Source organism: Lontra canadensis, unplaced genomic scaffold (assembly GCF_010015895.1).
Source record: "Lontra canadensis isolate GAN:19392208 unplaced genomic scaffold, GSC_riverotter_1.0 scaffold9, whole genome shotgun sequence".
Classification (NCBI taxonomy): domain Eukaryota; kingdom Metazoa; phylum Chordata; class Mammalia; order Carnivora; family Mustelidae; genus Lontra; species Lontra canadensis.
The window spans coordinates 28,705,761-28,722,229 of NW_022631003.1; the positions used below are offsets into that span (position 1 = coordinate 28,705,761).

Below are 16,469 nucleotides of genomic sequence, written 5' to 3' on the forward strand. Positions count from 1 at the left end.
TCATGCTACCACCTCTTAGTAGCTGTTATCTGAATTTTGGGCCAAGTATGAAGGAAAAAAAATTGGGGCGCTTCCATAAATACAAATCAGTTAGCAATGACAGCATTTCCAGAACGCTCTGATACTTTGAGGATAAGCATAATGGTCATTCTCTTTAAAAAGGCTAAAATGCTCTCCTAATCCCTTAGACTACTTTAGAGGGAAGGAATGAAATCACTGAATAAATGAGAAGAGAAAGAGTATGTGAAACAGACTGTAAAGCAAGAATCTGTTTCTACTTTGTCTTCTGTCTAACCGGAAAGGCCATAAGATTCAGCCTGCATCCAAGATGTGCAAAGAAGACATAAAATTATTTAAAAACAATAACCACCACCACCACCACCACCACCACAGCAACAACGAAACTCCCCTGCCTGTCTCCTTCATAGAACCATGGCCAAAAATAAAATCTGAAAGACATTTTCTTTTTTTTTTTTTCCTGTAAGCTGCAGCAGGACCTGAAAAGATTCACTTGTATCCCTCTCGATGATCTCACATATGGAAAAATAGGCCAAGAAAGAAGACTTAGCAGCACAGTAAGAAAAGATGGGAGACTGTTATTTCTCAAGGGAAATTATCTCCAGATATAATCTTATTTTTTGACAAAGGAAAACTGGCATGGTAGGTTCTCCAACTACTTTAATAATGTAGGAAATAGGCAATGTCCTTGGCTTTTGGCAGGTATTTTATTAGCTTTTTAATGCCCCGAGCCTGCTTATTTTGTCTGTCCCCAGACCTTCTGAGGAAAGGTGGGGAATAGACCTCAGGATCATCTGTGAGGTGGGGAATTTCTTAAGAAAATAATTTTTATATTTCAACAAAACATAGATAAGTGTGACATATCAAATTAAATATATGAAAGCCAAGTGTTACTGTACAACATAGGACATAAAACAATATTGGTGACTCATAAATATTTTAAATAGACCAACCATGCTTGCAGATTTTTCTCATAATTTTTTCTTTCTTTTCTAAAATAGTCATTGGTTTGAGCTGCACCATCTACAAACCGACAATCACACATGAGTTCCCAAAGTTAACTCCCCACCAGCATTTATGCAGGGGCTCTAGGTTTTTACGGTTTTCTTTATTCCTTCTTCCCTCTCTCCCAATCTCTCTCCCTTCCTTCTTTCTTTCTTTTAGCTTAGTTTTGTTTTATTTTCATAGCCTTTCCAGAATATTTTAAATAGGGGAAAAGAAGGGAGGTTAATATAACAGCTTTGACAATGCCTGTTGTTTCTTCCATTCTTCTTCCGGGGTATCCAGTTTCTTAAATGAAAAACTTTTGTATTACAGAAGAATTTAAAAGTAGAAAAATAGTATTAAGGAGTACTTGGGCACAGTCTCCACAAGAGTACCCCCGCATCTGACACCAATTGCACGTGTAGAGCGTTCCCCAAACCACCCTGTTTTGATAATTTGCTGGAAGGATTCATAGAGTTCACTGAAAACTGTTACACTCACAGTTAAGGATTATTAAAGAGAAAGGATACAGATGAAAATCAGCCAAGGAAAGAAGTGCCTAGAACAGAGTCTGGGAGAAGTACCAAACACAGAATGCCCGTTGTGTTCTCTCCATGAAGTCAAGGGTATGTCTCTATCCTGGCATTAATGTGTGATAATGTGACCAGAATATTGCCATTGGCAAAGCTCACCGGGGCCTTTGGTGTCCCGAGTTTTTACTGGGACTCAGCACATAGTGCCTGCATGGATGACCTCAGTCATCAGCCCCTCCCACAGGTCAGGCTAAGATCTTTAGTCGCTAGATCCCTCAGAAGTCAGAGCTGATACTGTGTGACCCAAAGTTCCCGTCATAAACTGCATTGTTAGACTGTCTGGTGACCAAAGCCCTAGGCAAACAAAGACACTTCTCTGAGGCAGGAAATTCCAGGGCCCTAAAGATTATCTCCCAGTGGCTAAGGCAAAGGCCAGGCCTCTCTTCAGGTGAGGCTAATTCTTCACTACACAAGTATAGTCTTTGCCTCTGAGTGCCATACTTACGCTCAAATTCAAACTTACGATACCAATAATGACCAAACTTATTTCATCTGATAGTGTGCCAGAGTCAACTCATACTAACTGACAAAAATGGATTATTAAGTATTTAGGAGTTTTGTAAGCTGGTTGTTAAATACAGGTGTTATAAAACACTTAGTTATATAAACATATGGATTAGATTAAAAACAAAGATAATAAATGTTTAAAACTCATCATGTTGTAATTATTTTACTATTAATATGCTCTTGATCTTATCTAGGTCTACTGTATCTGGTGAGAGTTATGTAGAATGTTATGCTACTAGGCCTTTCTTCCTATCTCTGTGTTCAGTGACATCATGTTGGTAGCATGAAATTGACCATGGTAAGAATATTTACACCATGAAATTCAGCAAATGCTATGAATCGGGACTTTTTGGATGCATTTTAATTTTGAGAAGCATCTTTTTGTTGATCCAATTGTTACTAGAACTGTTCAGAGTATTTTATAGGTTATGACAACATTAAGATAAATTTCTGAGAAGTTATTTCAAAATATAAATTGTAGTACTTCTAGAGCTAATGATTCTGATGGGGTAATTTTTCTAAAAATTTTAACTCTTCATACAAGTCAGTTGTAAGCCTGAATTTAATGTTAAATGCAAAGTGATACATAGCATTTGAGTGTTTTTTCCTTTCTTTCTTTCTTTTTTTTTTTTTTTTTTAAGATTTTATTTATTTACTTGACACGGAGAGAGAGAGACAGTAAAAGAGGGAACACAAGCAGAGGGGAATGGGAGAGGGTGAAGCAGGTTTCCTGCAGAGCAGAGAGCCGGATATGGGCCTGGATCCCAGGACTCTGGGATCATGATCTGAGGTGAAGGCAGATGCTTAAAAACAGAGCCACCCAGGCACCATTTGAGTGTTTTTTTCTGACATTTCCTATAAGTTCTGTAGGTTGTACAAGAAAGGTGTATGATTAAAGCCTAAAAATAAAAATATATGTAATTAAAATTTCATTCGTATGAAAATATTTTTTTCTCTTGTATACAGTAATCTTAAAAGGAAATGTCTGTTTCCAAGACTGTGGATATTTGCTTTGCAGTGTTGCAGAAGCTTTCAAAACTAGAGATTCTGAACTCTAGTAAGTACTTGCTATGCTTTATTTTAATGTACATGTGTATGCTTTTATCTTGTAGTGATTTGCTGACAAAGTTTATTGCTTGAAGACAGCAAGTACAAGATCACAGATATTGTTTAATTTTTAATTCTGGGCAGAATTCACAGAGATACATCCCGGGGATGGGCGTGGAAGCCAGTTTATGTCCATGAGGAGCCCCTCCTCTCTCTGGGGGCAGCTGCTGCCATGGCTGCCACCAGCCTGGGCCAAGCCTGGATGCAGCCAATTCTCACACCACACCTCAGTCTGTCCCATGATTGCCCTGCCTAGGGCTGACCAGCTTCTTCAAGTGCATATTGCCTGTCCTATCACTGGCGCAGGGGGTGATGGGGTGAGAATGTTTTAATTTTCTTGTTTTGTTTTGTTTTGTTTTTTCTATTTTTCTGTATTCTCAAGAATGGGTAATAGATAAATAACTAGCTCACAAACATTTATTTTTAACACCAATTATATTATCAGCTCTTTTTCTGAATTTATGACTTTATAACATTGCATTTGTCCCTTTATATAGGGTGTATCTGAACGGGGTGTTTATTAGGCTGAAAAAGCAGAGTGGGCAGTAATTTGAAATTTGTTTTAGTAAAATACCTACTTATCCTTGATTTATTTTTAGTTGTGTCCTAATTCCTTTAAGGACCATGGTACATATTAATTTACATGAGCAACTTAATCTGTATGACTGTCAGGCACTTCTGTAATAATTTATGTTTTAAATTGCTCTGAGTGGACAAAAGATGTCTTAGAAGGTAGTATTGCTCTAATTTTAAATCCTTTAAAAATAATCAGAGACTAAGTAACAAGAATGAAATCTCATTTCCTTTTGGACCCCTTTATTAGCCAAGATGAAGATGAGTGCTTTACACCTTAAGAGAGAAGCAGAGGGGATGATGCACTGGCGTATCAATGTAAACCCACCTCTGACGTCACTGCTTGTACACTGTTTTCCTGGAACACAGAACAAGACTGAGATTAGGAGGGGACTGGGCTGCAAAGAACTGCTCAATTTCTAAAAAGCATTTACTTACTGCTTCGTGCTTGAGAGGATTTTAGAGGAATCTCAAACTCATCACCCAAACCAAACAGAAGAGAGATGCCACTGACCGTAGAGGAAAACTTAATGAAACTGAGCTCAGAAACCTGGAGTCCCACTTAGAGGTTTCCTTTATCTTTTCCCTTTTATCTCCTCCATTATCTTTTTTGGTGTTTGGAGTCATTTCTCCTCCTTCTACCCTTCTCTCCATTGTCATGGAGAACTCTGATAACTCACTGCATCTAAAAAGGAAAACAACTCAGGTAAGAAGGGGGTGGGCTGGGCTGTTTAAGGATAATTGGAGGGAGAAAAGGTCTCCGTAAAAATCCATTATTAGTCACTTTTTGGAATTAAGACCTTGTCTCAAGGTAAGGATTTTAGGTAAGCAATTGATATATTGGCTTATTAAACCTACAATCATTTCAGAAAAGATAATTTCATTATCCTAGCCAGCCGTTAACTTAGAAAGTTAGACTTTTAGGGATGCCTGGGTGGCTCAGTCGGTTAAGCCTCTGCCTTCCGCTCAGGTCATGATCTCAGGGCCCTGGGATTGAGCCCCAGCCCCACACTGGGCTCTCTGCTCAGCAGGGAGCCTGCCTACTTGTAATCTCTCTGTCAAATAAATAAATAAAAATCTTAAAAAAATAGAACGACTTTTATAGTGTTAACCTTATATATACAACCACACAGGCACACAATTTAGCACATTGTGGCATAGGGTGTTCTCTTAATATATTTCTTTTAAATTGAAATATATTTTTGGGCAGGCAAAGAAGAAAGGCTGTACTGTGTTCTTGGGAAAGAGGGTAGATTCAGGTGTCTGTAGGGTCTGGGTATTAAACCTATCAAGGGTCAACAAGTTTTAACCTAAGGATAAAGACATCCATGCTTGGGTTTCTCAATTTCATTTTACATTCACTAAGTTTCAAGTCACCAAAGTAAAATGGATGAAATGCATCTTGACTTTGGAATATTTGCCTTCATTCACTGCGTTTTCAACTGCTCGGATACATCCTTAAAAAAAAAAAAAAACAACGAACCAAAAAACTGGTGTGGTAGAGAGTCAAGCAAATGCTCAGTTATTATAAGAACAATTTCTGCCTTTTATTTTACCTTTTTTTTTTTTTAAGATCAATGAACCTTTGAAGAATTTTTGACGGTTGGGAATAAATACATTTTGTATTTTAAGTCTTTCTGTTTGGATATATCAAATTCCGGGTAACTTAAGTAACATAGCAATGGATATTTGCGATGGGACTCAAAGAGTAAACAGACTTGAAATCTGGAGAAATTCTAGCAATCGTTATTCTGGGATACCTACTTTATTTACATACATAACTAGTATTTTTAGAAAAAGAAAATAACTTTTCAGAAGTATGGGGAGATTGGGAGTCAAAGCCGGAGGCCTTAACGTTTTAACTTTTTTCCTTCTTCTTCCTCTTCTTCTTCTTCTTTTTTTTTTTTTTCCCCTCAAGTGGTATTGACTTAGCAGGAACAGTTCAAACAAGCCTGCAGTCCAGGAAATGATCATCAGACCAAGTGATCCACTTAGATGGGAAGAAAAAGTAATTTGCTCAGCATCTTCAGGATCGTCTTAAAAAAGAGTTTCAGTAAGAAATAAATTGAGAAGGAATGTTTCAGAAAACAATTCCATGCCCAGACCCAAACCCCAAATCGAAGCTGGGACTTTTCCCAAGTGCGAGCAGAGCGACAGGCCCTGAAACAAACCGCGCAGGGCGGGCGGGAAGCCCTCGGCCCGCAGACCCTTTCTCTTGGTTTCGGGAAGGTGCTTCGGGCAGCTCCGTTTCCCCCACGGCCTCCCCCACGCGAAGGCTGCGAGCGCGGGGAGGGGACGCGGACAGGGCGACCGGACGCGAGCGCGGGCGCGCGGGCGGGAGAGCCTGTGGCCGGGCGCCGCCGCCGCTGTTGTCCGGGGTGCTGAAAGCCGGGAACTTCCCGGGAAGCCGCGGCCACTTTTCTCTGGGTCGGAGCGGCGGGTGTGGGGTTTCAGGGTGCGCACCTGCTAAGCCCGCCCTGGTCCTGGGCCGGGAGGTGCCGGCAGAGGAGACCCTCCTAGCCCCGTGGGTGGGGGTGGGGGGTGCGTAACTCGGGGGCGGCGGTGAGTACGGGCGGGAGCGCCAGGCGGGACCCCGGGGCCCCTTCTCCGCCTCTCGGGCAGCCCCGCGCCGCGACCCCGCTCCACCTGCGCGCGAACTCCGGCGGGGGGACGCGGGCGCCTGGGGCCCAGTGCGGCTGGGAGCGGGGCGGGGGAGGAGGGAGCTGGTGGGGGTGGGGGCGGCCCTAGTCCGGGGATGGAGGTGGGGGGCGGGTGGAGGCGAGAGCGAGCGGGGCATGCGCAGTGGGGCGGAGGAGGTGGCGATGGCCGGGGGAGGCGGGGGGACTGCTGTTTATTTGCAGCTGGGCCAACTCGGCGGCGCAGGCGGCGGCGGAGCGCGGGGCGCCAGCGCGGGTCCGGCTGCCGCCGCATCATGCCCGAGCCCACCTCCCGGCAGCCGCGGCGCGCCGCCGGGGCCCCGGCCGGGGAGAATGCCGGACGCCCGGGAGCGGCTAGGGCAGCGGCGGTACGATGGTGGTGACAGGCTCTGCCCGAGGCGGCGGCGGCAGCGGGGACCGCGCGCCTTCCCGGCGGCGGGGCTGCGGACTCGCGCCGGCCGGCGCCGCGGCGCTGCTGGCCGGGGCGAGCTGCCTATGCTACGGCCGCTCCCTGCAGGGCGAGTTCGTGCACGACGACGTGTGGGCGATCGTGAACAACCCCGACGTACGGCCGGGCGCCCCGCTTCGCTGGGGCATTTTCACCAATGACTTCTGGGGCAAGGGCATGGCCGAGAACACCAGCCACAAGTCCTACCGGCCGCTCTGCGTCCTCACCTTCAAGTGAGTTCCTTAGCTCGCGCTCGCAGCCGCAGCCGTTTCTCTTCGCCTCTCGTCCGAGCTGGGAGAAGTTGTGGGACCAGCTCGGTGGGGGGGTTCGTTTCTTTTCTTGGGGCCCCTTCCTCTCCACGCCTCCCTCCTCTGCTGCTGTCCACGCCACTCCGCGCCGCTGTCCCCGGCCCCGCTTCTCTGGGCTCCCGGGGCGGTTCGGGAGGCGCGGGCTGGGAGTTGGGATCGAGTTTCTCTGGAGTCTGCGCTCTCGGCGGGCTGGTCTCTCGGGCTAGGGCTGGGAGCGGGGCTGCTAGAGCTCCTCCCGCACTTGGTCAAGTGCGACCGGGCGAGCCCGGCGAATTCCGGACTGGAGGCTGTGGTCGGGATGCTTCCAAGTTGGGAATTTCTCGGACGTTGTTGGGCAGCCTTGCTGATGGCGAGAGAATCAGTCCCTTTGGGGTTGCGTTCGGAGGAGAGGCGAGAGCCGTGCCAGGGCTGCACGGCTTTTGGGGAGGCGCAGCAGAGGGAGCGGAGGCTCTCCCCCGACCTGCAGTCTTTGGCTGCTCCCGGAGCCTTTCCAGTCCGCAGGTTTGCGGAAGGGCTCGGGATTTAGATAAGATGCAAAGCAAAGGAAGGCAGAGCGTGGGATCCTCTGGAGATCCTGGTGTCCCAGTCGAAATAGTTTTTGTTTTACAGCCTCAGAGTCATGATTCAGCATTTCTGGTGTGAATAAAGTGTAAAGGAACCGAGAGAACGCCAGGGTTTTGTAGGGTGGAGTATTTTCTTGAATTTAAAAGAGGGGTTGCTTCAGAAGGAAGAGGAGGAGGGCTTTGTATGAGTGTTACCTGGTACACTGTGAGCTTGACTCAACCCTTTTTAATTTGGCTCAGCCTTTAAGCTTATAATGTGCCGGACAAAAACTTGAAATATTGGTTCAGTATCATCAGTGTTTTAAGCCTTTTCCAGTGGGTGTAGTATGAACCCGTCTTTGTGGTAGTAGTTATTCGAGACGGGATACGCACCTTGAAAACCTTACCTGGGGCCACGAGGCCAAGGTTTCTTGACAGGTGGTTGTGATGACTTAGAAAAGGAAATCATAGCAGTTGTCAGTAATTCATGGGCTTTTGACTTAATTCTTGCATTGAAAATTCAGTGTTTTAAAAGAGAGTGAGGAAATTGCACATTTGACTCTGAAGAGAGTATTTTGTAAACATTAGTCCTCTTGGAAAGTGGTTTTGCTTTTTGGCTGAAAGATAACCACAGCTACTGAGTTGCTCAGTACTCTCAGTTTTCCAAATGTTTCTTAAAATCTTATATGACACAAATATATATGTTTATCTTCTAGATTGGCCTGCCTTTTCATTTATTACAGAGAGGACTGATGGTTCATTTAAGGTGTGGAAGCTCACAGCATGAGATGTGCTGGGATTGTAACAGCTATGGAGACTGTCTTGATCTGAACATTTTACATTTTAAAAGGTTAGGGCCAAATGCCAGTGCCCACTTGGTGGAGGATGGGAAGGATGTTTTCACTTCTTGACTTTCTAAAGTGTTTTTCCATGCATGCAGGAGATGGCAGGGACAGAAAAGAGGAGTGGGGAGGGAAGTAGACAATGAGGAAAGGCCAGTGATGGAGAATGTTAGCAAGGGTTTTGGGGAAACGGGTAAGGAAGGAGAGTTGCAGGGCTGGGCCAACTCCTCACTGTGTTCTCATTGGTTACAAAATGCAGATTTGCGTCTAAGACCATTGCTCTTTGTATAATCTCATTTTACTGGCTGTGTAAGATATACTTTTTTTTTTTTTTTTTTGGAGAAGATTGAGTTGCAGATCTAGAGAGCAGCACAGCACTAATCAGAAAGGGGTAGATGTTTCTTTAGAAAGAGAAAGCTCATCTTTCCATGTTCACAGGTGTGAATTAAAATAAGACCTGGGGGCGCCTGGGTGGCTCAGTGGGTTAAACCGCTGCCTTCGGCTCAGGTCGTGATCTCAGGGTCCTGGGATCGAGTCCTGCATGGGGCTCCCTGCTCAGCATAAGGAGAAGCCTGGAGGGTGGGGGGTACTGTTGATGGTGCTAGACTCATACAACTCTAAAGGTTGTTGCAAGGAAGGACAGAAAATCAAATTTATTAACTACTCAGTGTGAAACAAGCATTGGCCTGAAACTCTTTACATAGATTAAGTCTTTATGATTTTTGTTTTAGATAGTTGGTAAAAATAAAGTGGCCCTTTAAATATATATACACACTATTTTTATTATATCTTAAACTAGGTTTTCTTTTTTTAATAAAAATCTTTGAGAATTTGAGATCATTTTTATTTATTTTTTTTCTGGTAAGAACACTTAACATGAAATTGCCATTTAGAATTCTTAGGAGCACAATAAAATATCATTAACTGTAGACACAGTGTGATAGAGCAGATCTCTGGTGCTTACTCCTTTTCCATAACTGGAACTGTATACCTGCTGAACCGCAGCTCTCTCCGGGCTCCACCCCCCCCGCCCGCCCCCCGCCCCCCCTTAGCGGCTATCATTCTACTCTCCATATGAATTTGACTATTTTAAATATGTTATGTAAGTACAGTCATGCAGTATTTGCCCTGTTATTGGCTTATTTCACTTAATATAATGTCCTCCCCGGCCAGCCATGTTGTTGTATATGACAGGATTTCTTTTGTTAAGGCTGAATAGTATTTCATTGTATGTATAGACCAGTTATTTTAAATTTTTTTAAAAGATCTTATTTATTAGAGAGAGAGTGTGAGAGCGAGCACACAAGCAGGAGAAGGGGCAAAGGGAGAAGTGGGCTTCCTCCTGAGCAAGGAGCCTGACACGGGGCTCTAACTCGGGACCCTGGGATCATGACCCTGAGCAGACACTTAACTGACTGAGCCACTTAACTGACTTAACTGACACTTAACAGACACTTAACTGACTGAGCCACCCAGGCACCCCCCCCACACTTTTTTTTTTTTTTTTTAATCTATTTCTCTGATCACGGACAGTTAGGTTGTGTCCATGTCTTAGTTATTGTGAGTATTGCTGCAGTGAACTTGGCAGTGCATATATCTCTTCAAGATCCTGATTTCAATTCTTTTGGATTTTTAACCAGAAATAGAATTGCTGGATTATTAGCTGATTGTATTTTTAACTTTTTGAGAAATCTCTATACTGTTCTCCATAGGAGCGGCACCTTTTAAGTTCCCACCAGTAGTGTATAGTGGTTCTAGTTTTCTACATCCTTGCCAACACTTATCTTTTTTTTAATAAAAGCCAACCTAATGGGTGTGACAGAGGTGATAACTCATTATGATTTTGATTTTGATTTGCATTTTCCTGAGGATTAGTGATGTTAAGTATCTCTTCATGTACGTACTGTTGGCCATTTGTTTGTCTTTTTTTTTTTTTAAACTATAATTGACATATGATACCCTATTAGTTTCAGATGTATACCATAGTGACTTGATGTCTTTATATATTATAAAATGGTCCCCACTATAGGTCTGGTTACCATCTGTCACTATACAAATTTATTACAATGTGATTGACTGTGTTCCCTAGGCTGTACATTACATCTCCATGACTTATTTATTTTATAACTGGAAGTTTGTATTTCTTAATTCCCTTCACCTATTTTGCCCCCACCCCCACCCCGTCCCCTCTGGTAACCAGTTATTTGTTTCCTGTATCTGAGTCTGTTTCTGTTTTGTTCTGTTTGGTTGTTTTGTTTTCTAATTCCACATATAAATGAAGTTATGTGGTATTCGTCATTCTCTGACTTATTTCACTTAGCATAATACCCTCCATGTTGTCACACATGGCAAGCTCTCATTCTTTTTTTATGGCTGAGTCTTTATTGGAGAAATATCTGTTCAGGCCCTTTGCCCATTTTTTCATCCTTTTTTTTTTTTTTTTTTACCTTGAGTTGGAGTTTCTTACGTATTTAACATATCAGACACATGCCTTGGCTATTCCATTGGTTGCCTTTTAACCCTGTTGGTTACTTCCTTTGCCGTACAGTGGTTTTTTAGTTTGATGTAGTCCCAGTTACCTAATTTTTTTTAATTGTTTGTACTTTTGGTGTCATATTTTAAAAAATCATTGCTAATTCTAACATCATGAAGTTTTCCCCATTTTTTTTTTAAGATTTTATTTATTTGACAGGGGGAGAGCGAGAATGAGAGAGAGAGAGAGAGAGAGTGAGGAGAGCGAGAGAGCACACAAGCTGTGGGGGGGTGCAGCAGGCAGAGGGAGAGGGAGAAGCAGGCTCTGCACTGAGCAAGGAGCCTGATGTGGGGCTCTATCCTGGGACCCTGGGATCATGACCCCTGTTTTTCTTCTGGAAGTTTTACAGTTTCAGGTCTATTTAGGTTGTCAGTACATTTTAAGTTGATTTTTGTGTACAGTGTAAGATAAGTGTCTAGGCTTATTCTTTTGCATGTGGATACCATTTTTCCCAACACTGTTGAAGAAACTATCTTTTCCCTGCTGTGTATACTCGGCCTTTATGTTGAAGATCATTTGACCATATATGTGTAGGTTACTTTCTGGCCTCTTTATTCTTTTCCATTGGTAAGTGTGTTTGTTTTTATTCCACTACCATACTGTTTTAATTATTGTAGCTTTGTAATATGGTTTGAAATCAGGAAGTGTGATACTTCCAGCTTTGTTCTTTCTCAAAATTGCTTTGTATATTCAGGATTTTTTGTAGTTCCAAATGAATTTTATGATTTTTTTTTTATTTCAGTTAAAAAAAAATCTATTGGTATATTAATATAGAATACATTGACTATAATTGGCTTTGAGTATTATGGACATTTTAACAATAGTAAGTCTTCTACCTATGAATTTGGGATGTCTATTTATTTGTGTTTTCTTTAGTTTCTTTCGTCAGTGATTTATAGTTTTAATTATACATGATTTTTACCTCTGGTTAACTCCTCTGTATTTTATTCTTTTTAATGCTGTTGCAGATGGGATTGTTTTTCTTAATCTTGGATCATTCATTATTGGTGTATAGAAATGCAGCTGATTTTTTATACTTGAAATGCAGATGCAGCTGATTTTTGTATATTGATTTGTATCTTGCAACTTTACTGATTTTGAATATTCTAGCAGGTTTTTTTGTCTTTAGGATTCTCTAACATAAAAAATCAGTGCCATATACAAACAGATAATTTTACTTCTTTTTTTTCCCAGCGTAAATGCCTTTTCTTTTTCTTGCCTAATTGCTCTGGGTAGGACTTTCAGTACAGTGCTGAAGAGAAGTGCAAGAGTGGGCATCCTTGTCTTTTTTTTTTTTTTTCCTTGTTCTTGATCATAGAGAAAAAGCTTTCAGTTTTTCACCATTAAGTATGATGTTAATTGTGGGCTTTTCATGTATGTTCCTTATTGTGTTGAGGTATTCTTTCTGAACCTAATTTTTGAGACTTTTTACCATGAAAGGTGTTGAATTTTGTCAGTTCCTTTCGTTGCATCTCTGGACATGATCATGTAATTTGTACCCTCCATTCTGTTAATGTGGTATGTAACATTAAGTGAGTTGTGCATGTCGAACCATTCTTGCATCCCAGGGATAAAACCCAGTTGGTTATGGCTTATGTTCCTTTAAATGTGCTGTTGAATTCAGTGTGCTAGGATTTTATTGAGGACTTCTGCATCTGTGTTTATCATAAATGTTGGCCTATAGTTTTCTTTTCCTTTTTAAGATTTTATTTATTTATTTGACCAAGACACAGCGAGAAAGGGAACACAAGCAGGGGTTGTGGGAGAGGGACAGCAGGCTTTCTGCTGAGCAGGGACCCTGAAGCAGGACTCGATCCCAAGTCCCTGGGATCATGACCTGAGCTGAAGGCAGATGCTTAACAGACTGAGCCACCCAGGTGGCCCGAGTTTTCTTTTCTTATATTGTCTTTGGCATAAAAAAAAAAAAGAAAAACCCTTCTCATTGTGAGATAATTGTACATTTCCATACAGTTGTAAATAATAATATAGAGCTTTTTATTTTCCTCCAGGGTTAAAGCCTTGCATAATTATAGTATAATATCACAAAGAAGAAGTTGACATTGATATAGTCCATAGCTTTTATTTAGATTTTATCAGTTTTACATGTACTCTTTTTTTCTTTTCTTTTCTTTTCCTTTTTTTTTTTTTTTTTAAGATTTTCTTTATTTGACAGAGAGAGAGAGATCACAAGTAGGAAGAGAGGCAGGCAGAGATAGAGGGAGAAGCAGGCTCCCCACTGAACAGAGAGCCCAGTGCGGGGCTTGATCCCAGGACCCTGAGATCATGACCTGAGCCGAAGGCAGAGGCTTAACTCACTGAGCCACCAGGCGCCCCATACTCTTTTATTTCTGTTGTGTGCATTTCGTCCTATGCAGTTTCGTCACATGTAGATTTCCAAGATTACGACACGATCAAGATACAGAACAGTTTCATTATAAGGATCCTTCCTGCTTCTTTATCATAGTTATAAACACCTCATTCATAACAGCCCCCCAATTTATAACACCCCACCCTGCTCCACAATCACCACTAATCTCCATGTCTGTAATTTTGTCATTTTGAGAGTGCTATATGTGGAATCATATAGTATGTAACCCTATTGAGACTGGCTTTTTCTGCATTTAGCATAATTCTCTAGAGTTTATTCAGATTTGTTGCATATCAGTAGTTCATTCTTTCTGTTGCTGAGTAGTAATCCGTTGTGTGGCTGTCCCACGGTTTCATCCTTCACCTGTTGAAGGACATCTGGGTTGTTTGCAGTTTGAGGCTGTTACAAACAAAACTGCTATAAACATTCATTTACAGGTTTTTTTGTAAACACCGGTTTTATTTCTTTGGGATAAATGTCCAGAATTGCAACTGCTGGGTCACATGGTTGTTGCATATTTAGTTTTTTAAGAAACCGATGAACTGTTTTCCAGACCCTCCCATACCTGTATGAGTAATCCAGTTATTGTGCTTCCTCACCAGCATTTGGTGTTGTCACTTTCTTTGGTTGTAGCCATTCTGATAGTCATACAGTGATACCTCATTGTGATTTTAATTTGCATTTCCCTAATGGCTGATGGTGTTGAATATACTTTCATGTGCTTATTTGCCCTCTGTATACCCTCTTCCTTAAAATGTCTCTTCATATCTTTTGTCCTAAGTGGATTTTTTTTTTATGTTGAATTTTGAGATTTCTTTATATATTGTAGGTAAAGGTCCTTTATCATCTGTGGGATTGGCACATACTTTTCTCCCATTCTGTAGCTTGTCTTTCCCAGTGCAAAACTCAGACCTAGGTTTTGTGTTTTAAAAAAAAAAAAAAAAAGATTTATTTATTTATTTATTAGAGCAAGAGAGCATGCCTGTATGCACATGCAAGTGGGGGGAGGGTCATAGGGGGAGACTCTGCAAGCAGACTCCCCCTGAGCTCCATGCAGTACATGGGATGTGGGGGGAGGGGGGGATTGATCCCAGGACCCATGAGATCATGACCCAAGCCAAAACCAAGAATTGGACACTTAAGCAACTAAGCCACCCAGGCGTCCCTCAAACTTAGTTTTTATTAAAATAGTTTTATTATCTTTGATTCACTGAATGAATGTCTCACATAACTGAGAGCTAGAAATTACCTTAAGAATAAACAATAAATAAATAAGTTAATAAGAGATGTGTAATGCTTGTTACTATAAAGGTACTTGCATGCATAGAAACATATTAATCAGTTTTTCTCACATAAGAAATCGGCTGAAATTGGAGTAAGGAAGTGGATTTTTAGTGTCTACTCTACCAGTTTGTGGGGCAGGGTACAAAGGAAAATGAAGTCAGTTTACCACGATATGATGGCTTTGTATTACATCAGTTTATTGGAATTGGAACTCTGTTTCTTGGAAATTCTTTCCCTTTATTGCTCTAGGTTATAGTTGTACTAGAGAAATTTCTCTGAGATTTGGAAAGTGAAAGTGAAGTGGCCACGTACCTGGTCAGAAGGCTGGTGTAGGTGTTGGTGCTGTCACAGCTCCTGTGGGTTGTCACAGACATGCCAGCTAACCCGCTGCTGGCTAGGTCCATGGCGCCTCCAGAGCTCTCCAGATCATGGTGCTCTAGCTACGTGGAATCATAGTGCAGGTGTGTGTGCAGCCCTGTGGAAGTGTGCCAGCTTGTTTGAGCCACTTGCATCATTAAAGTTGGAGCCTTACAGGCTGTGAGCAGCAGAGGTACCTTCGGGTTCATGTTCATTGCTTCTGGCTCTTCTCAAGTCCACCCATGCTTCCTCCCTCCTAAATGCCTGCCCTGTGGGAGTTCCATGCAGACGGAAGCAGCAGGATTGCATAGGCTGTGCAGCGAGCTTCTACAGTTGGGAAAGGTCAGATCTCTACAGCAGATCTCTCTGCTGTATCATTTCTGGTGGTTCTGCTTCTCTAGTCAAACTTTAACTGATACAAATGGTCATCTCTGTGTTCCTTGACGTGAGTTTAGAATTCTAATGAATTTGTGTTCACAGTCAAATCTTATATTTGGTCTTTTCATAAGATTATTTTCCAAAGGCACACAGAAATATTTTTGGACCATTGTAGAGCAGAATCAAAATATCTGTGAAAACTTAATCTGCAGCAGTCACTTTTTAAATTTTGCTTCTTTATCCTCCACTGGCCGTGACCTGTTTTTAACTCTGGAATCAGGACATTAAACCCGTGAAGTCACTCTGTAGGCACTTAATTGACACAGAACCAAAACCCATGATGCCCATAACGCCCACCTTGAAGAATGGCCCTGACTGATTTAAAAGGTGCTTAGCTTTTTAATTTTATTTCCTCTCTGCCCTTTTCCTCTTGAGAAAAAGAAAAAAAAAAAAGATCCTGGTGGATTGTTAGCAGAACCATCCAGATCAGGAAGCAAGGAGAAGCTTCCTTCAACAAGAAAGAAGCAGGGGTTTTCCATGTTAAAGATGGGGAAACTAAGGCAAATGAAAGGATTTTAAACTCTTGAGTCTATCTGCTTTTAGGCTACTGGATCATAGTATTCTACCAGTTCCATATAAAGGTTTATCTAATTGAAGGATTCTGATGGTGATATACACCATAGGAGTGAAAGTGGGTGGTTTGAAATGTCAGAGTTAAAAAATAGAATATCTTAATACGTGCAGCTGTAAGGATTTGCAACATTTTAATGCTTGGATCTGGAGAGGTTTTAGTGTTTTTTTTTTTTTTTCAGCAGTTTGCATCTTTTAGTCGCAGATGATATGCCAACCATGAAAATCAGCTCTAGCCTCTATGCCCAAAATCTAAAAGAAATGGTGGCATGTTCATTTTGGTTCTGTTCCTTTTGGTTTGTCCTCTTTGGAATTCATTTAGAGATGGTCTGTTGCAGCA

General features: G+C 42.0%; 1 protein-coding gene across 1 annotated transcript in view; it reads left to right on the plus strand.

Annotated features, from left to right (window-relative positions):
• Nucleotides 1-6,803: 6,803 nt before the first annotated feature.
• Nucleotides 6,804-16,469, plus strand: part of TMTC1 (transmembrane O-mannosyltransferase targeting cadherins 1) — a 255,687-nt gene continuing 246,021 nt past the window's right edge. Inside the window, exon 1 of the mRNA XM_032855161.1 lies at nt 6,804-7,120. Coding sequence (XP_032711052.1) covers nt 6,813-7,120 — 308 coding nt within the window. The 5' untranslated portion in view covers nt 6,804-6,812. The remainder of the gene's footprint in view (nt 7,121-16,469) is intronic.